Source organism: Pseudopipra pipra, chromosome 2 (assembly GCF_036250125.1).
Source record: "Pseudopipra pipra isolate bDixPip1 chromosome 2, bDixPip1.hap1, whole genome shotgun sequence".
Taxonomy (NCBI): domain Eukaryota; kingdom Metazoa; phylum Chordata; class Aves; order Passeriformes; family Pipridae; genus Pseudopipra; species Pseudopipra pipra.
This window is the reverse complement of record NC_087550.1, coordinates 30,606,805-30,630,905: the sequence shown is the minus strand read 5'-3', so window position 1 is coordinate 30,630,905 and position 24,101 is coordinate 30,606,805. Positions and strand designations below refer to the sequence as shown.

General features: G+C 46.6%; 1 protein-coding gene across 8 annotated transcripts; it reads right to left on the bottom strand.

The window, feature by feature from the left end:
- Positions 1-1,847: 1,847 nt before the first annotated feature.
- Positions 1,848-21,171, bottom strand: TSKU (tsukushi, small leucine rich proteoglycan). Of its 8 annotated transcripts, none has more exons than XM_064644831.1 (4): positions 20,888-21,026; positions 18,370-18,452; positions 12,630-12,718; positions 1,848-5,255 (listed from the first exon to the last, which is right to left on the bottom strand). In XM_064644831.1, the coding sequence occupies exon 4, from the start codon at positions 5,248-5,250 to the stop codon at positions 4,192-4,194; it is 1,059 nt and encodes a 352-aa protein (XP_064500901.1). In that variant the 5' UTR covers positions 5,251-5,255; positions 12,630-12,718; positions 18,370-18,452; positions 20,888-21,026; the 3' UTR covers positions 1,848-4,191. The 8 variants fall into 8 exon arrangements, with proteins under 8 accessions (XP_064500901.1, XP_064500902.1, XP_064500903.1 ...); XM_064644832.1 differs by lacking the exon at positions 20,888-21,026 and adding an exon at positions 19,202-20,076; XM_064644833.1 differs by lacking the exon at positions 20,888-21,026 and adding an exon at positions 18,824-18,843.
- Between the last annotated feature and the right edge of the window lie 2,930 nt (positions 21,172-24,101).

The following is a 24,101-nucleotide window of genomic DNA, read 5'->3' as shown; positions in this document are numbered from 1 at the left end:
TGCCAGGGCAAACATATCTGGCCACAGAGCTGAGTTGGTTCTGGAGACAGCCAAAACTTGCAGCTAACCAACCTGTCTGGCTTTCCTGGCATGGGTGGCTTTCCTGGCATGGGTGGCTGGTTTATGTCTGACACTAGGTGCCCATCACACCATTTTATCAAGCTGACAGCAGCTTCAGGAAGCTGGCATGAGGGCCTCCTCAGCTTATCCAACCCTGAAGCCACCATGTGCCTTTCCTCCTCTGTGGGGTCATTAGTACTGTTTCAGATGTTCATACCCCATTGGTGAAGAGGGAACATACATGGGCAACGTGGAGGTTCATGTTGCTGAGGGAGGCTTGCATGCTTCTTCCCATTCAAAGGACTTTGGAAAGGGTATTTAAATAACAACTGAAATAATGTTTTAATTAACAACAATTAAAATAATATTTTAATTAACAATAATAGAAATAATTAATTAACTAATTTATTAAATAATGAATAAAAATCACTAGAAAAATAAGATATTAAGGCAAGGCCCCAAAGGAGTACTGGGAGGGACAAGGAGCATCTTATATGTGAGGCATTCACAATGAGGTAGGAAAATACAGCTTCAGACCCATGGGTCCGAGGACAGTGTCCCTCCTCAGGAAAGGAAGACATTCTCCACTGCTCTGACTGAGCCCACACCCCAGGGCAGAATGGATTCCATCCAAAAGGAGGGAGGTCTAATGGTCACAGCCTTATGGTCAACAGCAGAGGAGCTGTCATCTCTAATGGTTGGTGGTGGCTTTTCCCTACAATCCATAATAGTTCTATGAGCAATATCTGGCCTCTTCTGGTGATTTCACCCCCCAGGTTATAGTCTGACTGTACCTTGTATGTCATCCTGGAGGACAGTGCAGTTTGAGGAAGCAGATGAAGAACTAACAGCTTCTTCCAGGCAGCCTGCAGCTCTGCCTGCCTGGCTGGAATATGCAGTTCTTCCTTCAGGCTTGGAAGGAACAGGAACACTGCAGCTACACAGAGGTAGTTTACTCAGTGAGTCTCTGCTTGCACCACTTTTATACACAGCATCAAGAAGTACTTAAAATTAAATTTACTATTTAAGAGCAGGAAGACCCCTCCAGAGAGGTTTCTATTTATTCTTTAGGTACAATGGCTTTGCATGCCCTTAGCCCTCCATGCAGCAGCCCCCACTCCTCAGAGAGCGCTGCTGAGACTGGACCATGTGTATCTTACTGCTGAAAGCTCTGCAGTCTGGCAGTCTGCTGCTTTCTGTGCCATGGCATCGCTTCTGCACCCATTTGCTCCCTTCCACACACACAGAACCATAGAATCCTTAAGTTTGGAAAAGACCTCTAAGATCATGGAGTCCAACCATTAATGCAACACTGCCAAGTCCACCACTAAACCATGTCCCTAAGCGCTACATCCACATGTTTTTTAACACTTCCAAGGACTTGTGTGTGGCCTCTCCCCACATTACCCATGCTACAAATCCAGCCTTTCTACACTAGCAGACCATGTCCCAGATTGGCTAAATCCACAAAGAGGTCTCCACTATTTCTTACAACCTTTGGAGCAGATCCTGGAGCAGGGAATTTGTGTGACATACTCTTGTGCTGCTTCATTACCATGCATTCCTAATTTCCTTCAAGTCAACCAGTGAAGGTCTCAAGCCTTTCTGCCAGTGAAGAGCACGGTGAGCCAAACACAGTGGTACAAATCCTGCCCCCAGTTTGGAGATGCAAAACCCATGACAGTGATGAGGATAAGCAAAGCAGGGAGATAAGCTGTATTGCACTTCAGACTCAGTGACAGCTGTCACCCTCCCACCACTAAAGCAATAAATCTGGGGGATCTGGGTTTATTCTCCTCCAAACCACTTTATTATATTGTGAGTAATCACAAAGTCTTATAATGCTGCAGAGGTTCTTTAAAAAAACAAACTTACACAGCGACAGTATTTGCCAGCTTTTGCTAAGACTAGTTTACTAGCAGCTAGCGTGAGATTATACAAGGAAATCTTGCAGTCTTCAATTGGATTGTCACATTGAGTTTTAAATTTACCACAGCACTGAAAAGACAGTAACTTTGACAGTAGGTGATACCCCTAATGTTTCATCTATGTACAGACTTAAAAAATTAAACAATTTTCTCTTTTTAAAAAAATACATTTTCTGCCAGCAGAAAAGAATTATCTTAAAAAGGCAAGATCAACTAAAAAAACCCACTTCTTTCATCACAAACTGCCCCCATCTTGCAGTGCAGTTGGTTGCTGCTCCCTTCAAGATCTCTGCCAATAAGCAGTCCCATTGCCTTTTTAAGAAAATCAATGTGTTTTCTGTGACTGTGAATGCTGGTTGAGCATTGCTAAGGCTCAGTAGAGGGGTAAAAGCCCCAACACTGAAGGAAGGGATAAAAATCCCACCCTAAGGTCTCCAAACAAATTATTGAAATGGACATAGGTGGAAATGTGAGAGACAGATTTCAGTATCCAAAGTGAGGCGTTGACTCTGACTTTTGTGGAGTCAGTGGATTTCAACCATCCCTGAAGTCAGCTGCTTTGAGCAACAGAGTTTCCATTTGCAAAGACCATTGGGCGTGTGAGGATGAAACCTGAGCTTCTTCCAACACTCCAAAGGATAGTTGTGAGATGGGTTTATATCTGCATCACCTTTACATCCATCTCCCTGTATCAGTTTCAAACATTGATACAAGGCTGGGTTTACAGATCAAACTGCAGGTCAGTTCTAGCAGGACCCCATTCACAACACCCCATCCCCCAGGACAGAGCATGCCAGATGTGGACCAGACCTCAGCAGTCATATCCATTGCTGCTATAAACAAGTTGAAGGCTTCATGCATGGGATTTAGTCATCATGAGCTGCCTTCTCCCGCTTTCTCCTAGCCTGGAGGAGAAGAAGGTCCACAGGGACTCCCCTTTTCTTTGCCAGCATTTCAACAGTGGAGTAAAAAATGATCAAATCTTTGAGGACCAGGATTTTTATCAGATTTTGGTTGTCAGCCAAGTAGTTGTGCGAGAGAAAGAAAAGCTACAACTCTGGAAAAAAACCCCAAGATCTTTTCTCTGATAAGCAAAGTGCTCCACGGTCACCGACATCAGTGCTAATTCTTCCCCTGGCACATTCTCAAGAGCGTTTTGGTGCTGGAAGTTGCCTCACATATGACCAGATGAGTAGCAGATGTGGTGTTCAGATAGGGAATGTCAGCATGGAAATAACTTACTCTCATATCCTCTAGGTCTGCATCTTGGTTTGAAAAGGTTGTCAAGACAAGAATCCCTGTCAAAGTTTCCTTCCTTCCAAGCTTTCCCAGAAAGGGAGGAGGGATTTTTTTTCTTTTTTTCTAAGATAGGCTACCTGATCTCTTCCCTTTGCAACCTCCTTCATTGAAGGCTGGTTCCTGGATGAGATATGGCTGTTGGCAGACCCCTCTGCTTCCCTTCCTCTGCTGCACATAATTTCTGAGCAACGGCTTGCTGAGGTTAAAAAGACAAGAGGTTGCCAAAGCTGAAACTAATTTAATTAGACATGAAAAGGATAAGGATGGAAAAACAGGGAGAAACTTGTGGGAAAAGTCCTTGACTTAGGTTTTGTTGCACACCTATGCAAATAACATGTAAAACCCAGCACATTAGGAGCACCCTGTGTTCAGCTTTGTCTGGAAATGTTTCTTCAAGACTGAAAGTGCATGACAAAGAACAGGGTGCTGCTAATGAGGGCAACATCCAGAAGGCACATTTTGGGGAGTAATAATTAAAAAAAGGATGATGCATGGGTTTGTAAGTAAGCAGCTACAGAGTTGGTACATTTTGGTGTGTGCTTTGGAGAGATGTAGCTTTGCTCCTACAAACATGTCTGAGGCATGAAGGTTTGCTCTAGGCTGATTGTTCTACTATGGGACCTGCAGAGCAGCTTGGCCCCCATTGTCCAGCATCACTGCTCTTGGCCAACATGATGAGTGCAGGACCAAAATGTACCAGGTAAAGTTTGGAGCCTGCAGATAACGTGGGCCAAGATTTGAGAGTTTATAAAATGCACAATCAACTAACTATTGGCATATACAAATATATAAATTATTGACAGTTTTACAAAAGGCACACTGCAAGCCATCTCAGTCTGACACCTGTACAAATTCCATGGCCCTCCACCCTCCGTGTCCCACCCCTTCTTCTCCTCAGCTTTCATCACGAAACATAAGGTGCTGCTGCTATGGACCCATGGCTGTCATGGCAACTGAGGACTTCTTTTTTAGTCAACCCAATTTGTCTGTGGTACTGTCCTTCTTTGATAGTCTTAAGACACTGTATGTTCTTCCCCAAGGTGATGCTTTTGATGGAAGGCAGATATTTCAGCACAGTCTTTGGCAAGGATGACACACTTGTCCCAGAGAGGTTGAGCTCTTGTAGGGAGTTCAGACCAAAGATAACTTCAGCAGTCAGTGAACTCAAGTTGGGATTGTTGGATAAATCCAGAACTTGAAGGGCTGAGAGTTCCTTGAAGCTATGAGGAGATAACTCTTGAAAGCCACGCAGGCCACTGAGGGATAAATGAATCAAATCTTTCAGCCCTGTGAAGTCTCCTTTCTCAACCTTAACCAGAGGGTTCCCATCAAGATTTAAATATCGGAGAGGAATGCCTTGAAGGTTTGGCACAAATGTTAGCCTGTTTCCAGAAAGATTTAAATTCTGGATGTTGGGGATACTCTTTTTATGGTGCCTTGTAATTGTGCTGAGCATATTATTGGATAGATCCACATTCAGGGATTTTCCTTGACCTTTTGATGCAAAAATATCCATAGCTATATCCAAGAGCTTGTTATTGCTCAAATCTATGTCACCTAGAGGAGAACTGGAGAAACAGTCTTCTGGAAGGACTTCCAAAGAGTTATGACTCAGATCTAAGGACTCCAGGTACCGAAGCCTGGAGAAGGTTGTGGAGGAAATCTTGGCAATTTTGTTGTAGCTCAGGTCAAGACTCACCAGTGTGGTGTATCCAGGGCCCATAAGCATTGATTCATTTATTGTTTCCAGTTTGTTTGATGATAGATCCAAGTAGGAGGTATCCAGAGGTATTGGGACAGGAACAATATGTGAGCCTATTCCACTGCAGTCCACCTTGGTCAAGCTAAAGCTGTCAAAGAGACCAAAGGTTTCCACTTCACAGTGGCAGCCGGGGAAGCAGGTTTTGGTCATACCAAAACAAGGAAGGAGAAGCAGCAAATTGAACCAGGCCAGGAACTGCATTGTACCTGGAAAATAAGACAATAAGAAAACGGTTAATTGCTGTAGAAATTACTTTATGGAAGATGTGTAACTCTTTGAGCTATGCATTCTTCTCCTCTTTCTTTCCAAAGGAATAGGTTAAGAATACCCTTAAATAGCATGGATATCCCAAACACCCCAGTGGTAACTTAATGGAGAAAACAAATTGGGTCAACATATCTTTGCACATATAACCAAGTTAAGACAAAAGTGGAAATGAGCTGCAAGAACAGTAGGCTGCCTTAAAGCACAGTCTATCCAACATACATCCTTTTGACAGGACCATGGAAGAAGCTAGATAACAGCTCAAACACTGAGTCATTTTACAACCTGGAAAACTTCAGCAAACAAAGGTCTTCATGTCAGAGCATCCCTGTGAGATTTGGGAGCACCGAATTCAAGACCCTGAATTGATAGGTTGGAGAAATCATTTAGACTGTGGGAGTCTTAGGTGTCCAAAAACCTTATCAGAAGAGGAAAAAGCAAAGTTCCATTCAAATTTTCTGTAGGGAATAGAGATAATGGCATCATCAAAACAACATCTGGGATGAACAGCTAAAAAGGCCACCTGCTTACTGCCCAAATGGACACAATGTCTCCCTTGGTTAGACTTTAGATGCAAATTTAGAAGTTTTTAGGTAGGTACAATCATGGCTTTCTTTTAGGTGGCTAAAAACAACCCTCCTTGGGCTGGTGACAGTAGGACAGACAACAGCCCCTTGGCTCCTCACCTAGCAGAGCAGAGGAACTGAGGGTTGTTCAGTATAACCCAGACTTTACTGTGGTGGGCTCAGCCTCCTGCACAGTGGAGAGAGACAATTTGCTTCATATAGAGCCTCTGGGGAGCCTTTGCTAATTACAATAAGTATTCTCTCTGATTAACAATGCCAGCAAGCAAGAAGCTCTCTCCACCCCTCTGTTTTTGACCCTCCTCCATCCAAAACATTTCTGTCCCTCCACCATCACAGACAATGGAGGTAGAGAGCTGATCTGCACCTCTCCGGCTCTGCTGGACATCTTCAGATCCCATCCTAACAGCTCCTTCACACAACTGTGGGCAACAGCAGCTGTATGATTTCAAGAGACAGCCAAAAAAGCTTTCGCTCTGCATTTCTGGAGAAGGTAAATTGGAGCATGCCAGCATCCTGAAGGTCAGCAGTGGCAGCAAGGATTGTCCTTACTGGTTCCCATTGCAGTCATGGGTGATGACTCCTCACGCCTTACAAACAAGGTCTCCAGGAGACCAGCAACAAAAAATCCCACCAAACCAGGTGAGCAGATCCGTCAGCATCAGTCCTTGGCTATGCTGCTGGCCATAAACAGACAGTCATGTGTCAAGCACTTATTTAACAAGAAAAAATTAAAAAACGCCCCTTTAAATGCATGTTCCCATCATTACTTCAGCCTCCCTGGTCTCTATTCTCACCTTTCCCACCACTCTTTAAAAGCACTTCATTAACTTCCTTGCAGTATCATCTTTCCCACACACTCTTTGATCTGGCTGAGGCACCTTCCCCATAACCCTAGCACGTTCCCAAGACCATTTCCTAGAAATTCACACTTCATCTTCCCTCACCCACCCCTTGGCATCAGTTTCTCTCCCTCTTCAGCATGATCTTCTTGGCTCTCATTCCTAGGAGACTGACTGGAGACTACTTGCTAATATGCAAAAGAAATGCAAAGGGGAAAAAATACTGCAGAAATATTGTCCTGACCACCGATATGAGTTGTCTGGCAGTGTCTCCCAGACCTCCTGCAAATAGAGAACAGAGATTGGGACTCTGGCCAAATTGCCTGCAACCAAACCACTGCTAAAGGCCAGCACGTAATCCTCTGGAGTCCATTATTCTACAGAAACAACAGAAAATCCGTAAGATGAGCCCTAGTCTCAGCCCATCTCAAGTGTTTCTTGAGAAAACACATATGTGTGCAGAGGGGACACAGTGGGTAGAGCTCTTTTCTGCAGACGTGTTTCCAGATATCCCTTTCCTAATGACATTAAGGTTGATCCCCTCTGGTTCTGCAAAGAGACATAGCTTGCTCTCTTCTGCAGTCCCTCCTAAAACAAATACTACTCTTTTTCTTTTTTCATGAAGCTGCATTTGGAGTGCATTGAAATGTTTTGTTACCAGGGAAAGTTACAGCAGTGGGGAGCTCCTTGTAAACTAAAACTGCAAAAACTCAAATGTTAAATGACTCATGGGAAGTACCTGCATTAGTGTCAGCTCAGCCTAGTGGTATTTCTTCTCCCAGATTTCACCCAGTGGCTATTCCTCCTTGATGTCTCAACACGGAAAGTACCTCCCAACTTCTTCAAAAGCCCAGCTCATTTCCTCATGGCATTGTTTTAGCTCTGATGGGAGCTGAATCACATACCAGCAAGTCCAAAGACAGACCAGTGTGATATTTGACTTTCCAAGTGCTGCTAAGGCCTTCATAATCTCCTGCTGGGGCATTTGAAGAAAGAGGACAATCTCCAAAGTCCTAGCTTAACTGGGAACAGACTTTTTAATAGATCCTGTAGTGATAGGACAAAGGGCGCTGGTTTTAAACTAGAACAGGGATGACTCAGACTAGATGTAAGTAAGAAATCTTTTTTGATGAGTGTGGTAAAAAATTGGCACTGGTTGCCCAGAAGGGTGATAGATACCCCATTCCTGCAAACATTCTAGGTCAGGTTGGATGGGGCTCTGAGCAACCTGATCTAGTTGAATATGTCCATGCATATTGTGGGGGAGGTGGAGTGGATGGCTTTTAAATGGTCCCTTCCAAACCAAACTATTCTATGATTCTATGAACTGAGACAAGAATCAAAACCAGTGCTGGGCTTTGATATGTGGCTGCTCAAACCCCTTTTGACATGGGAATTCCCTTCCTGATCAGCCTCAAAAATGATTGCCAGAAGTGGGCAGATACAGTGACTCCCACTGCAACATTCATCACTCCAACCAGCAGCAAAGATAAAACCTTACTCAGCTGAAATGCAGTACACAAAGCTCAGCTGAGGTATTTGCATAGCATATATTGCCTCTTCCCTCCTCACAGCACTTCCACAAATTCTCCCTTTTTGGCTCTGCAATTGCTTTGCAGATGGGATACAATCCATTACTACCAGTTAAAAACTCCCTTATGGAGCAGTATGAAGCATTCACAGGCTAGCATGCCACTTGGTTAATAGCACTGATGAAAGATAGGAGAAATAGTTACTGGTCATCTTCCAATCCAAGAAAGAGACTCCTGCATTGCCAGATAATCAACAAAGACCTTAGTCAGGTACAGGCATGCTTGATCATTGTGTGGAGCAATCGATAGCTCTCTTTGAAATGGGGAAAGAAACATGCCCCAGGCATTTACAGTTCATCTGTGTACAGTGTGCATTTGAAATTACATCAAGTTTCCTTTGGATTGCTGCCTACCAGCTGCTTTGTTGATAAAGGCAGGAAGCCAAGGTATCCCCTCGTAAAAGGAAGAGGAGTTATCCTCTTGCAGCACTGGGGAGCTTCATCTGGGGGAAACACCCTGGACCAGAAACCACCAGCAGCATCACTTGGAATAGTGAGGGGAAAGTCACTGGGACAAAGCAGCCCACCCTGGGGCTGGTTCAGCGATGACATCTTCATTTCTATGGCTGTTGAGTTGTGCAGAGATCCCAGTGATAAGTTTTGGCCATCTAACAGGCCTAGGGGACTTGTTAAACCCACTGATTTCAATAGAAGCTGCGGGGGGTGCAACATCGCCCCCCATGTTTCTGGTGCCCATAGTGGCTGCAGGGCTCTGATTTTTATAACTTTCTCATCCTTTCTGCATGGCAAATGCTCTGAGACAACCTCAAGGAACCAGTGGTGGTTAATGGAGCCAATGTTGGATCAAGTTCCTAGCAGGGTTCTAGCCTTCTCCCCAATCCCATATCTCTCCTTGAGCCTGCAGATGCCCTGATACCTTATCCCTGCTATGCTGATCCACTGCAACATTGTGTGGCAGGACCCATACAGAAAACTCACACTGAGATTTCCGTGCCAAAAAGCCCACAATATTAAAATCTGGATTTTAAAACTAGACTGCAGAGGAATCCCAGGTCTTAGCTGATGGTGGAGAAAGGTGGAAGAGAGGAAAGCCTTTTTCCTTGTGTTGTTGGAAATTAATGTTTCTCATTACACTTGACTTCCTCCTTCTCCTCTCCCTTAAAGACTTTTCTCATTAGGGAGATGAGCTAATGCCTCCCTCCCTGGATGAAAACCCATTGCTTGGGGACTGGTCCCCCTCATTGGGAATGCAGATATTTGGGCTATCTCCAGTTGCCCTAGCAACCAACAAGCTGGAATTCCCTATAGCCAAAATTCAAGGAATAATTAAAAAATTATACAAGGGGAGGTGTTTTAAAGTTTGTTGTTTGATGGTGTAGGGACACAGTTGCCTCATTCTTCATTCTGCACCCCTCAGCCTCCCTGAACATGTGCCTCAGCAAAGTGTCACAGCTGGAATTGGGGCTGAAGACCCAAAATCACCCAGTGAAGCTTGAGGTATATGAGTAAGAAGTGCAAAACCACCAAGTTCTCTCTACGGTGGGGCAAAGAGAAAGGAATTGCTCTAGAAGGGGATGAAACCTACCTAAGACCAGACACATTCTTGGAGATACCCTCTATCCCTTGTCCATGGCAGAATATTGCCATGTTGCTGCTTCCCACCCCATTCTTGGCTGCATCTTCCAAAGCCAAGTTCCACACAATAACCAGGTGCACTGGGATGAACTAGATCAGCTCACTCATCCAGCAAAAAACCCCTAAGCTTCCTCTTTCCCCTCTGCTGGGTCAGCATTTCAACAAATCAGGGTGATCAGCCACAGGGTTACCAGCTGTGACACAGGAGTGGGAAAAACAGGATCTGTCTTTTCCATGGCAGCCTACAGTTAGAGCAGATCAGAAATGACATGAATCTATAAGGCACGGTGGACAGATCCTGGTAATTTCCAAGGTTTTTGCCAATATTAATTCTGGATTAACAGCAAATAGAGCAACTTTCAAAGAAAAGAGGCAAAAAGGAAGGGCAGAAGTCCACCTATCTCAAATAGAGTTGTTGTTCTAGCAAAGGACAGAGGAGTTGTATTAGCAATAGTATTTCATCAGAATGAAAATTTTGAGATTGTATTCTGCCTCTTACATCAGCCAAGTAAAGAAAAAACAAAGTCTTTATAGCAAAGCTCACCAGGCTCACTTGGCTGCCAACACTAATTGGGGTCAGGGAAAAGGAATTTTACTGGAAAGTGAAACAAGTACATAGGTTATGACAGAGGCCATAAATCCTCCAGACTGAAAAAAAAAAAAAAAAAAAAAAAGAAAAGAAGAAGAGAGAGTTGGCTCATCCTCTCTTTAAATACTGGGGAGGCTAACTGGCAGCTGGAATGGTGGCTCCAGAGCACCAGGATGTTCCAGAGTTGCTTCTTTGACAACAAAATTGCATCAGAGATCTTTCTCCCACTTCTCCACCCATTAATTATTCTGTAAAATTAGAATAATTACTGTCTAAAGTGCAGCACTAGCAGCAGCCACACTTTTCCAGTGTGGACTCTCCCAGGCTGAGCTCAAATGACGCCACAGATGAAATCGTGGTTGGGTCTCCAGATCTCATATACCAATTTGAGCAAACAGCAAAACTAGCTCAAACCAGCCTACACCCAGAGACCATTAAACCCTTAACTGCAGACACACCCCCCTTCCATAATAAAGAGACTGTTTCTGACAAGGTTTCTATTTTTTTTTTTTTTTTTTTGGTGAATCCATTGAAAGTAGAGGTCACCGAGGCTTTTCCCTTATCTGCTTCAGACTGGCTCTTCCTGCAGAAAGGTTCCCCACGTGCACACTGGAAAGAGTTGTATATACTCCGTCAATAAATATTATTAAACCTCACAAAGAAGCTTTGGTGCAAACTGGAATGGTGTTTTCTGACTCAATTCTTACTTTTTGTTGTTTGCTGCTTTGGAGGACACTTCACAAGCAGTTCTGGTTTTGTACTCAGTGTTTATGACTTCTTGGATTTAGGGAGATGAAAGATAATGGGAATCCAAGAAGTATCTTTTTTTATGTCTGATCCTGCATTTTAGATGGGTTTAAGAGAGTTCAGTGGAATTATTCTAGGTGTCAGTAACAGCAGGATGAGAATTAGTCCCTTGGCTCTTCCAAATTACACTTGATTTCATGGAGCCCTCCATCAGGAGATATTGCACAAGTCGCTTTTGGGGGATAAGTTATCACTCTTCACACTGATGGTTTTATCACTGGGTACTACAAAGCTTCTCAGACAGCAGAGCCATCCCCAATTACCCAATATATAAAGAAGGGGATATGCAACCCTGTTTCCCTCACCAGTGCATACAAGCATTGGGATGAGGGGATACTCAGACACTGGGATGGTGGCTTTAGCCCTTATGGCTCAATGTAAAGAGACACCAAGGGCCTGAACAGGAGCTAAAAATCCTCCTGCAGGTGCCTGAACACTTTTTACTCCATCTTCCTGCTTAGTGGCAAAAATCAGAATTAAATGCAGGGAATGAGAAGGAAAAAAGAAAATATTTCTCCATGAATTTCTTTCTGCTTTAATTATTTTACCCAGGCAGATCATGGAACAGATCCTCATGGAAACTTTGCTAAGGCACATGGAAAATAAGGAGGTGATTGGTGACTGCCAACACGACTTCACTAAGGGCAAATCCAGCTGGACAAATTTCATGGCCTTCTATGGCGCTGTTACAGTGCTGGTGGATGGGAGAAGAGACTGATGATGTCTTCCTGGACTTGTGCAAAGCATTTGACACTAATCCACACAACATCCTACTCTCTTTGGAGAAACATGGATTTGGTGATGGATGACTCAGTGGACAAGGAATTGACTGGATGGTCATACTCAAACAGTTGAAGTCAATGGCTCAGTGTCCAAGTAGAGACTAGTGAAGAGTGGAGAAGCCGGATAAAGAGAGACAGGATTCTGCTCCCAGATCTGAACAAGAACCCCACTGCTCTGCATCAGGTCTGTCTTTGCATAAGTTGAATCTCACCAAAACTCATGGAATTTGGGTTGTGGACAGCCAGAAGGGGCAAGGAACAAAAAAAAACAAGACACCATTCCTCATTTTACCCAGACCCTAGTTATCTCCATTCACTTTTCTCCTCTCTGGACATAGAGAAATTACTGAGCCAAAACAGCAATGATTTTTGAGCATCTGACCCGTGTTCTCTATCCTTTAGGAAGATTTTTGTAGAAGTTACAGGGGATGGAGTAGACAAGATGACCAAGGGCAAAGCCAAATTGTTGAGCATTAGAAGCTTTTCACAACCCCAAAGCCAAAACCAAACTTCCCCTCAACTCACCACGCAGGCTGCAGAGAAGACATGTAGGATTGATCTAGAGGGAACCCTACAGCTCAACACTGTGGGTCTGTTTTCAAATATAGAATCACCTAGGTTTGAAAAGATCATTGAATTCAACTGTTAACCCAGCACTGCCAAATCCACCACTAAACCATGTCCCCAAGTGCCACATCTATGCATCTTTTAAAGCCTTCCAGGGATGGTGACTCGACCACTTCCCTGGGCAGCCTATTCCAATGCTTGACAACCCTCTTGGTCAAGAATTTCTCCCCAGTTTCCAGTCTAAACCTCCCCTGGTGCAACTTGAGGCTGTCTCCTCTTGTCCTATTGTTTGTTACTTGGGAGAAGAGACTGACACCCCTGCTCAACTGAAAGTCTCTGCTCTAATTTTTTAAATGTAAAAAAAATTCCTTTATTTAATAAAGAAATGGAGAGACCTATTAAAATAATCTTTGTTTCAACTGTTAATGTCACAAATCCCATCTGCTTTGCAAGAGGTCACAGATAATTTAACATCCTAGTGTTTAAACAGCTAATAGTTTACTCCACTTGTGCAAGCTTCCCCCTCCAGCATCCCTCATCCCTGAAGGAGGAAATCAAGGTGCAGGGTGATGTATTTTGGGCTCTGACAAAAGGAAACATGTGCGGGCAGGTCTGCCAGCCCATACAGTAAGTTCCAGCTCATTTACATTCATGGCTGAAATAGAATTTCTGCCACCCTGAGAGCTGCATGCCTTGAAAAGCCACATTTTGTGAGCAAACAGCAGCCCAACTCCCAGGAATTTTGCCTTGAGTGGGAAAATTCTGGTGCTACCTCCAGCACGGGCAAATTAGGAATTAAATCACAATGGCACCAGGGTTTGCAAAAAAATTCCCTCCTCTGCTCAGCTCAGGAAGCTTTCAGGGTAACAGCAGTTTTAATCCAGGTGGAGAAATTAGTCTCCCATGGCTTTTGAAAGCAATTTTGCTCTCCAGCCTCAAGTCAGGTTGTGCTTGTGCCCAGAGGGGGCATTCCTGAAAGGAAATTGTCTGCCAAACCTCCTGAGCGGCTGGGGGCAGGGGAAGGCAGGTGTTGGAGTGGTGTAGCACCTCCCAGTAACACCAGGAGGGATTCACAGGGTTTTCTGGGAGCAGACAGGATGTGAACATCCCAGCCCCACCATTGCCTCCTGGCTATACCAGCTGCAGGATCGCTCAAACTGGGAGCATTGGCAGCCACACACTGTTTCCCAGCAGCCCGGAGTTGCACGGAATCAATCAAAGGTGCCTGCAATGGATATAAGAGCTCAGGACTTGAGCTAAAATCACCCCAGCCATGACCACCCTGAATTCTTTTACCCACAACAACCCCTATTTCTCGTCTTCCCCCCTCTGCTTTTTAACTGTGAGCATTTCAAGGAACAGGAGATTTCACTATCCTGGCACTCACTGAGTATAACAGAGACCTCATCTCAGCCAGGAACACAAATATTTTCTTAACACACCTCAAACTCAGCCCAAATAGAATTTTTATCATAGTGACATGTCCCAGAACAGGAGGTCTCCGTTATTTTGGCACAAACTCGAGAAGAGACCAGCCCTTCACATGGTGCTTCATAGCCAAAGGAGAGGTTTAGAAAGACCTGGTGAAGCTACAAACAGATCCCCCTGCCTGATCATCTCCAATGCCCAAGGACTCACTGTGAGGCACAAAGGGAACCTGTGAGTACCCATGCTTTACCAAATCACAGCAGTAACCTGGGCAGGATTAAACCCTCTTTCTTTCTTAACTAGTCAATTATTGAAAGCTAAAAAGATCACAGCAAGCTTCTCCTAAAGCCTCAGTCCTTGGTGATGCACACCTGACTGTCCAGCTGGTTCCTGTGCTGGATTCTGCTACAATGATACTTTTTCCTTGCACATCAGCTCCCAGAGACATGATATAATTCCAGAGGAATGCACTCTGGGATGAACACCATATGATAGCAAGGAATGTTGAGAGGTGCAGCACAGGGAGGTGAAACCTACCCATGATGGATACTTGGTTTTAGCTGTTAAAAGAGCTGATTAGCCATGTCATTGTGCCCAGCTGGGAAATGCCACATGCCAGACACGTATCCAGGGTGGCATATACAACGTTCCACCCCAGGAAAGTGCGAGTTGCAAGGACCCACCAGCAGCTATCTGGTCAATGAGGGAAAGGTGTGATGTCTATGGATGTCCCCCACATCCCTGACCTGGTTTGCTTCCAACCCCCCCAGAGGGCTGATCTGAGCTGCAGGACCATGCTGCATGGGTAGACATAGATGAGTTCCCCTGGAGAAGCTAAGCTAGGCAGGAGGAAGGAAGCAAACGAGAGGAGGGATGCTGCCAAGGAGAAAGTGATATATCCCAGGGTGATGTCTCTGTCCTTTCATGGCGAGATGCATCCCTCAGGAGCAAATAGCTCAACACAGCCCCATCATCCTGTAGCTCTAATGGCTTTCCAGTTATTTTTCCTTGAATCAGAGAATTATCAAGGTTGGAAAAGACCTCCAAGATAATTGAGCTTATTGAATTAGAGGTGGCTGCAAACCAGGTGTTCAAACACTGACGGCGTGCCTTGGTCCTGGTGCATCGGCACCAGCAAAAATCATGAGAAGGCAGAGGGAAAACAAATTCACCCTGGCTGGGCAACACCTCCCGCCCTGGCAGAAGGATTTTAAGAGGACCCCATGCATCTTTAGTTTTCTGAAAGGCAGCAGCTGCCAACCTCCCTTCTAACAGCCCTGCGGGGCTGCTGACTTCAATAAGGAAGGACAAAGTGAGGAGACTGGGAGTTAGGCTGGGTGCCCCTTGGCACGGCTCCAGCTGGCCCAGGCTTCTTTGTGGGCTTTTTATTTATTTTTGTGGTTGGTTTTTTTTCATGCACAATAATCTCTGGGCCCCTTTGCCGTCTGTGGCTCTCAGCGTGCAGCTGCAGACCTTCCACTGAGGAGATAATAAATACAATCCTGGCCATTATTGTTGCAAACAGCACAGCTGGAGGCTCCCATCTCATTCCCCTCATGGCCTTTCTTTGCCCCCCCTCCAACAATTCTTGCATCGTGATGCTGCAAACAATGAAGGCCAGTGAAACTGCTTGGTAGAGCATCAGCTGGGGTTTCAGGAACTGCCCCCACCCCAGCAAAGCACATGAGACATTTGCTACACCTAGTGGGTCTCCTACAAGATTTGGGAAGGGGGGGTTTGGGGAGGGGAAGGGGATCTAGGTAAAGCTAATAAAGGGTTTACCAGAAGGGCATTGTCACCTCCATGGTTCCCACCCCAGATGATGTTCCATTGCCCCAGTGATGTGGTGGTGTGGTGTCTCCTCAGCTCTTTTCCTTCCCTCCTTGGCCCAGGATCCTCCAATCCCTCTTGGCTGGTGCAGGATTTTGGAGAAAGATCATCTGAAGTGGGTTGGGAGAGCCATTTCCCCAGCAGGACCCATTTCTCACCACTGATGCTACCATGAGTCCTCATTTGCATGCCTCAGTTTCCCTCCTGACACCATAAGAATGACTAGCACCAGGACCAAAAGGTGTTCATTCCTGTGTGGGGATGGAGGTACCATCCCTGTGTTTAACTGGGAAGGGAGGACAAGTCAGGACAGTCTGGTCTCACCCTATGCAGACGCCTCCAGCCAACACTGCCACTGCCACACCTGGTCCAGCCAAATGCTACTGCTGTCTTTGTGCACCATGTCCAGCTCCTGCCTTGTCTGGACAATCTAGGAACACCAGCCCTGCTTTGTCTTCTCCAAAATGGGCAGTCAGGCTAGGGGACAGGGAAGGGGACATCTGGGGAAGTGGTTTTGGTGGAGAAGTATTTAAGTGCCTCTTGGCACTTGGCCATCAGTGTTCATGGACTCTGAAGTATGGCTGCAGTCTCAGTGACAGCCAACAGCATGCCTGCCCCTCCAGGGACCTCTGCTCACCTGTGCTGCTCACCTCCCCTGCCTCCATTCTGCCCCGATCTTTGGCCCTTGCTTTTGGTACTGCTCTGTGGCACTTCTGCCATAACATAGAGATGCTGTGAGTCATCTGGATGCAGACAACCATCTTTCTTTACCATTTAACCGTGTATTAAGCCACTTCCTAACCTAATTTGGTCTGATTTCACAGACAGGCAGAGTAAGACTTCCCAAATCACAGCATCCTAATACACGCCCCCCATATGGGCTACATGGTGCTGACTCCTTGCACCCTGTTCCTTCCCTCAAGCCAGGAGAGGCCACCATGCATCATGTTGTGAACACAGGAGACAGAGACATCATCATGAAACATTTGGGGATGGTCCTGAAAAGCAATGCTCTCCCCTGTTTTATGAGACTGGCCAGGTTCAGAGTTACCCTATAATCCTATAATCCTTTGAATTGGAGATCTCTTGCAAGAGGTTGCAACACTCTAGTCCTGGATAGACAGAGGGGCTGCACCTTCTGCATGAACTGAACCTTTGCACTGGGATTAAAGGGCTTTGGAGAAAGGATCTCGTCCATCCTGCTCTGTGAAACTTGGCCTCACCACGCCCCCTCCTACAGACATCTCATTCTCAAGGATGGGAGGAAAATGGTCAATTTTGAGGTCAGAGATGTCTCCTGTCCCACTTGGAGACTAGTCATACAAGCCCTACACACATGTCACTTCAGACATTATGGGGTTGAGGAATCACATCTAGCTTGACCTATCTGTCACAACACTAGTTTGCCTTTAAGTCTTAATTTTTTCTGATAAGGATGATCTTATTCAAAGTAAAAAAATCCACCAAAATTCAGTAAAATTAGTCCCCATCCCTGAAAGTGTTGGCCAGGTTTGGATGGGGCTCTAAACAAGCTGATCTAGTGGAAGATGTCTTTGCCCAAGGCAGCAGGGTTGGAACTGGATGATCTTTAAGGTCTAACCCAAACCATTCTGTGATTTCTCACCCCACTCCAGGGTTTGAGTTGCTGGCAAGAATCAGGGAAAAGGAGAGGAGTCAATATCACAGAGACACAGACTGCAAAAAAGAAGCAGGACGGGAGAAAGTGGAAGGAAAAGAAATCCCACAGGTGCTGGCACTCAGATATTACAGCACATGGCCCTCTGTCAGCTACGGTGAAGATAAAGTGCTTTTTTCCAGTTTGCCACTACTCTGACATACAGATTTCCAGCCTGCTTTATGCAACTCAGGAATGTGCCATGCTAAGGCAGCCAGGTTGGTTTAATCTCTTGCAGCATTTGCTCCCCAGAGCAGAGAGGCTCAGGAAATTCCCAGAGCACATATTTCCTTCTCCCCTGCCGCACACCATACATACAATGAAAACTCCCAGGAAATTAAAAAAAAAAAAAAATTGCAGTAAAAAAATCTCAAGGTTTTCCTCTAATGACTGGCTGTGCCGTTCATACATTTGCCTCGATAGGTTCAGGTGCCAAGTTTTAAGACAAGAAATGGCTTGCTCAAGCCAGCCTTTATCTCTTCCCAGCCCTCAACATCTCGGTGTTCGGAAGTTTCTTTTGATAGCCTGCCAAGGCAGCCAATACTGCAGCTACCGTGCAAAGCCTGGGGGTGGCAGGGGTCAGGAGGGCTGCCGGACAAGGATGCCTTGTCTTATCCCACCCTTCAGCCTCTGCTTCTCCCTATCAACCAGCTAACAAGAGAGGAGAAGAAGGAGGAGAAGGAAGGAGGAGAGACTGAAAGAGGATTAAAAAAAGCAGTTAGGGATGGAGGGAAAACTCTAAACCTCTGAAAGATGGTGGCTCACCTTTTTTCTCCCAGCTCTGTCTAGCACTGGGATGGCACACACGGTTGCTCACTGTGGGGCTGGGGAAGCACAGAATGTTTTTCCTATTAAAAAAAAGCCAAAAAACTTTTGAATGGTTTTTTGTTTTACAGCTGTTTTGTCCCAATTTTCTCCCACCCATTCAATGCTGGTTAATTTCTTGAACTCAGTTTTAAAGAATAGGGATGCAGGAGAACCTCAACCCAACCCTACAGCCTTTCCTGCCAGTCCAACTTGTCATCGGAACTTAACGTCCCCGGGGATGCCTGTCATCATTCACACATTTTGTCATTGGTCCCCAATGCCTCTGACAGCAGCTGTTCAAATTCGTTCAGAAAACAGCAACGTCTCCCCTGCTCCAGGATGCCGCAAGGGAGAATCTGTCCCAGTGCTGCCACCCAAGCTCCTGCCTACCCCGGTGTCAAGCATCACTCACCCCGCGCACCCGCTCCAGAGATGGGAGGTGGCAGGTCCTTGTTGGGCCATTTATAACCCACACGGGAGCAAGCACCGCCCACATCTTCTCTGGGACAGGGACTGGCTCCCGTGGGTCATGATAGGACACGATCCCTGCCCTGCACCAGGGCGATGGCAGACACCGACCCAGTTTGCCTGTGAGCGCCTGGCTGCTAACAGCAAGCAGCCAGCCAAGTTTGGCCTGCAAATCCTCCCAGGGACATGCCAGCCTGCCTCTGGTCCTTCCAGCATCTAACACGTCCCGCGTGCTTCTTATTCCTGTAGAGATCGGCGAGACACTGATCTAACTCTGCCTTTCCCCAGCACCTCTTCTCCCGGTATTCGCTCCGCTCCTTACCGCTGCAGTAAGCCGGTGCTGCCAGCTGACCCTTGGAGCGGCGATCAATGCGATATTTCAGCGCAACGCCAGCCATCGGCACCGGCTGCTCTCTGCAGAGCAATGGCACAGTGTCCGCCCAGACAAGTTTCCTACTGTAACTTCAGTGAATGCTGTTATTCAGGCTCACGGCAGCTGATTTATCATGGCAGGCACACCGGGAAAGCTTTCCATTTGAGAGACTGGGGGCTGTTCGTCCCGCTGCCGCGATGAACAGCGTGAGCTCAGCAGGGCTCGCCGTGCTCCAATGTCTTCGCTGCCACCAAATTACACTCGCTAACCGTGGTGGAGAGCGTCGGTTAACGGAGGCAATGCCACTTCCCCACGACACAAGCCACCAACTTTGTCCTCACCACCAGCTCCATCCTCACCACTCTCCTCCCAGCCTTCTCAAATACGAAGCAGGAGGACTAAAGCTGACAGACCCTTTTGTTTCCAGAGAGCTTGGCACGTGTTGTGGTTTACTGAGCTAATAAATCTGCCGTGGGCTGCGCCTTTTAATGACTGCAGCACTAATAACAAGTTTCCATGGAGCTGCTTAAAAGTTTACAGGGTGTGTGCGCTATGAGGGGAACCCCGGGCTTTCTGACCTTCTGTTTCAGAAGTCACAACCAGCAGCTTCCCTCTTTCTTTCTTTCTTTCTTTCTTTCTTCCTTTCTTCCTTTTTTTTTTTCCAATGACAGAAAGAATAAATCCTGGTCTGCTTCCTCTCCTCCCTCCCCAAACACACCTTCCTCTCCAGCTTAATCCACTTATAGAGGGGAAATTCCCAAGCAGGGAGCTTTGCCGTGCCTTTATCAATGCAATCCGGGGAGGAAAGACCCCCCCTCTGCACCTTCCAGCTTCTTCACCCTATCCAGCCGACTCCTCTATGCTTTCCCTCCCTTCCCTTCTCTTTTCTCCCCTTACCTTGAGTAAACTGCAAAACCCTGAGAGCCTCCCAGCACCAGAACCCCAACAAAAAGCCCCCGAGAGGGGAGTGGAGGGCCGGGAAAAGAGGGGGAGGGAGAAAAAGGAAGGCAGGGAGCTCTGTGTGAAATCAAAGCCCCGAAGCCGAGCATGGGAGGCGGTGCGGAGCCTCCAGCTGCTGCTCGGATTACTCTGCAGCCGTGGCAATCCCGAGCACTCTACAAACCACCATTCCACTGGAAGAAGAAGAGGAGAAGAGATTCCAGCTGGAGAAGCTTCATGCGGGCTGGGGGCTCCTACGCACCCCTTGCATCTCAAAATTCCCCTTTGGAAAAACCAGAGGTGGAGAAAAAGTAGTTTATCTCCACCCGAGACTTCTGTCCTGCCCCCTACCCTGCTACCCTACCCCGGCCTCTGAGCCCCCACGCGAGGAATAATTCATCACACCAAAAAAGTTTCCGCACTCCGAGGCTGGGGAGGGCTTCCCAGCAGGCACCCCCGGGGCTGGCCCTGCGCATCCCCGGGGAGGTGATAGGGAGGACTCAGCCCATTTCGATACAGATAGCTCGCCCCCTCCCCAAAGATGAGCCCCCCATGGTTCTGCACACCCGGGGAAAAGGGGGGTGGCTGGGGGGGGGGAGGGCGACGAGAGGGCACGCGAGGGGCAGGGTGAGGATGGAGCGGGGCAAGGAAGCGATGGGGGCCAGGGAGGGGCTGGGGGCACAAGGAGGGACTCACCGGGGCCGGGGTCGGTTCCCACCGCCGGTCCGGTTCCCACGGCGGGGCGGCCGCGCAGCGCCGGTTCCCACGGCGGGGAGCGGGCGCCGCCGGGAGCCGGCAGCAGCGAGGCTTGGGGCCAGCTGTCCCCTTCTTCCCTCCTCCTTCTCCCTTCTCCTCCTCTTCCAAGGCGTGCAGCTGGCTGGGCAAGATGACTGCCCCCTTCCCCGCAGGAGGAGGGAGGAGGGAGCTCAACAGATGGCTGCACACAAGGGAACATCTGGGAGGAGGAGAAGGAGGAGGAGGAGGAGGAGGAAGGAGGCAGGACTTGCGCTAGGCTGTGCCACTCCTGAACTGGCAGACCCCCCTTACGGGGGAAAGGAGGGGGGAGGTGTCAAGTCGGCTTTGCACACACATACACACAGTCCCTCTGCATCCCCTCTGGACAAAATTCCTTGTTGTCCCTTTGCTTTCTTGCGAAAAGAAAGCTTACTTACTCCAGAGGTAACCTCGCAGCACAACCTTGTTTCCAGCCCTGACCTCTGCAGGGCTGTATTTGCAGGAGTGAGTCCTATTCCTGAACACTGCCTGCACCCAGTTTTCCAGGCTTTTAGGGCCGAGGTCAGCTCTGGCACCCCAGGGTGCACAGTAGGATGAGGCAGCACCAAAGTTTGAGCTATGCCAGCAGGCAGGAAACTGGGGCTTATAAACTGTATGCTGCAACCCCTGGAATAGAATACCCCCCCCCCCCCCATCAAACAGATATTAATCCACACTTTTGGGAACAGAGAGTCTGAACTCCATCACTGGAGGATGAGCTCCCTGGGGCTTTGAAAGAGCAGCCCTTCACCAGAATTTCTTGACTATTACATGTAATGGCCTGGTGGTGGCTTGAGTCATGATTTTGATACTGGAAAGAGAATCAGAAGTCTACCTAGTGTCATGCTGCTGTGACATTGGAAAAGGCAAAGGGGATTGCAAGAGACCACAGTCACAGAGGACATACCCTGTGGCTGGCTGCAGCTTCTCAAATTGCACCCCTTGTGTATTCGTGGCCTTTGCCAGGTCCCAAGCTGTGTGGTTGCTTGTTTCTTAAGAAGTTTAAGTCAAGAAGGTACAACTACGCTCCCTGTGCTTACTTTTAGTAGCACTGAAATACCCACATGCTCCATACTCACATCAGAGTTTGCTCAGACCATGACCCTCAAGCAAGTATGTTGCTGAGATTTGTGTTTAGCATCTCTTAGTGATGAAAAATTGGTAAAAAAGGTTTTTTTTTGGCTCTGCTCAGCTGCTTTCTCCAAGTATGCCACTCCATGAAGATTTGCTGGGCAACTCCCACCCCTCCAGCTCTGATCAGAGGGACTGAGGCTCGAGGCAGGAGATACTGGGGGTGTGAGGAAGATGTCACAGTTACTCCTCTCCACCCGCTGCATTTCCACATAAACGTGTGGCTTATCTGCATTATATGCTCTCTCTGTGCCCATGTCTCATGAGCTGCCTTTTGGGAATCATCATCATACCGCAAGAGCTCTACCAAGGGGCAGCCCCAAGGAGCCAGAGAGAGGAAATCTCTGCTCAGGACTCAGATGACCCAAATGCTTTTTGGGGAAAACCATGGGAAAACCCCTTAATCTGGGTTGTGATTTTCCATGTAAACACCACAGTGGTATCTCCAGACATGAACAGTCTCCTGCAAGAGTCCATTCCGCCGGGTCTTTACACTGTTCACATTTTATAGCTCTGGGTAGGGGAAGTTGTTAAGCTGGAAGCTTTTGTTTAGTTTTCCATTTTGTTCATTTTTTCCATGCCTCATGTTAGGCCTTTGCCATGTCAAAGTTGGTCTCAGTAAAGCAAAATGCCAGTTCAAAGCTGGAGAAATTGGGAATTAAATCCTGTGGCTGAGATCCAGTTAATATATACATATATGTAAAAAAGTCCAGTGTATGTATGTATATATATATGCATATCTATATTTATGTATCTCTCTCTATATATATATATATGTATGTATATATATACATATATATATGTATGTATATGTATGTATATATATATATATATATGTAAGTCCAGTAGTCAGCACTGCCAGGACTGGTGATTTGAAAGGAAGAACAGGAAAACATGAATCTGGCTTAAAACCTCTGAATTTTGCTAAAGAAAGATCTGTAAATTTTGTTTTCTTTATTTGCAGCCTAAAATAAACAAGCAATATTTTCTGTTAGATGGGACAATTGTGTACTCAGGTATTTTGTTGGTCAGGTAAAAAATAATCAGCTGAGAGATGTTCTGGCTTGAACGTCTAATGCTAAGAGAGATTTTAATAGAAGTTCCCCAGTTCGAGGGAGTTGGCCAAAATCATGACAGGGAGAGGTCTGACAATTCTGGGTGACCTGTGGATAGGGATTAGCCCTGGTGTGATGCTAACAAAAAATTAGTTATGCATCCATCTGATTCTTAGGTACTTCAAACAACAACAACTGTACCAGTGTCTCACCACCATTACAATAAAGAATTTCTTCCTAACTTCTAATCTAAACCTCCCCCTGTCAGACAGGCTGAAGCCATTCACCCTTGTCCTATCACTCCATGTCCATGTCAAAAGTTCCTCTCCAGCTCTCTTATAGCCTCTTTAGGTACTGGAAGGTGCTCTAAGGTCTCTCCAGATCCTTCTCTTCTCCAGGTTGAACAACCACAACGTCCTCATCCTGTCTTAATAGCAGAAGTGCTCCAGCCTTCTGAGCATCTTCATAGCCCTCCAGCACCCTCCAGCACCCTCCAGCAGATCAAACAGTTAGCTATCATGATAATACCGAGGTAATTTTTAGAGGACGTTTAGTTTTAAGGTCATGTTTCCCACCATCACTATTTCTATTTCTTTGCCACATTGGAGCACATATTTGTAAAGGTAAAACAGGGTTTTTGCAGAGCTATGTGTCCCATGGGCTGAACCTTTACATGCAAAAACAGCCATCCTGTATTTGGACAAATTTCCCCACCTGTCTCAGACAGTTCCCTGCCTGGGACACCAGAGGAGTGTGAAAGATGAAATGGAACTTTGATTTTATCTCTTCAAATAGGTCTGGGAACCGTAAGACATCTTCCCCCAGTTAGGTTCTTCCAGGGCCATGCTGAGCCTTCGTCATGTCTTCTGTTCCCAGAAGACACCAGCTCAGTTCTGTGTTTCTCAACATCTGATAGCATCATGCCTGGTTTGACTTGTTAAAATCCAGAC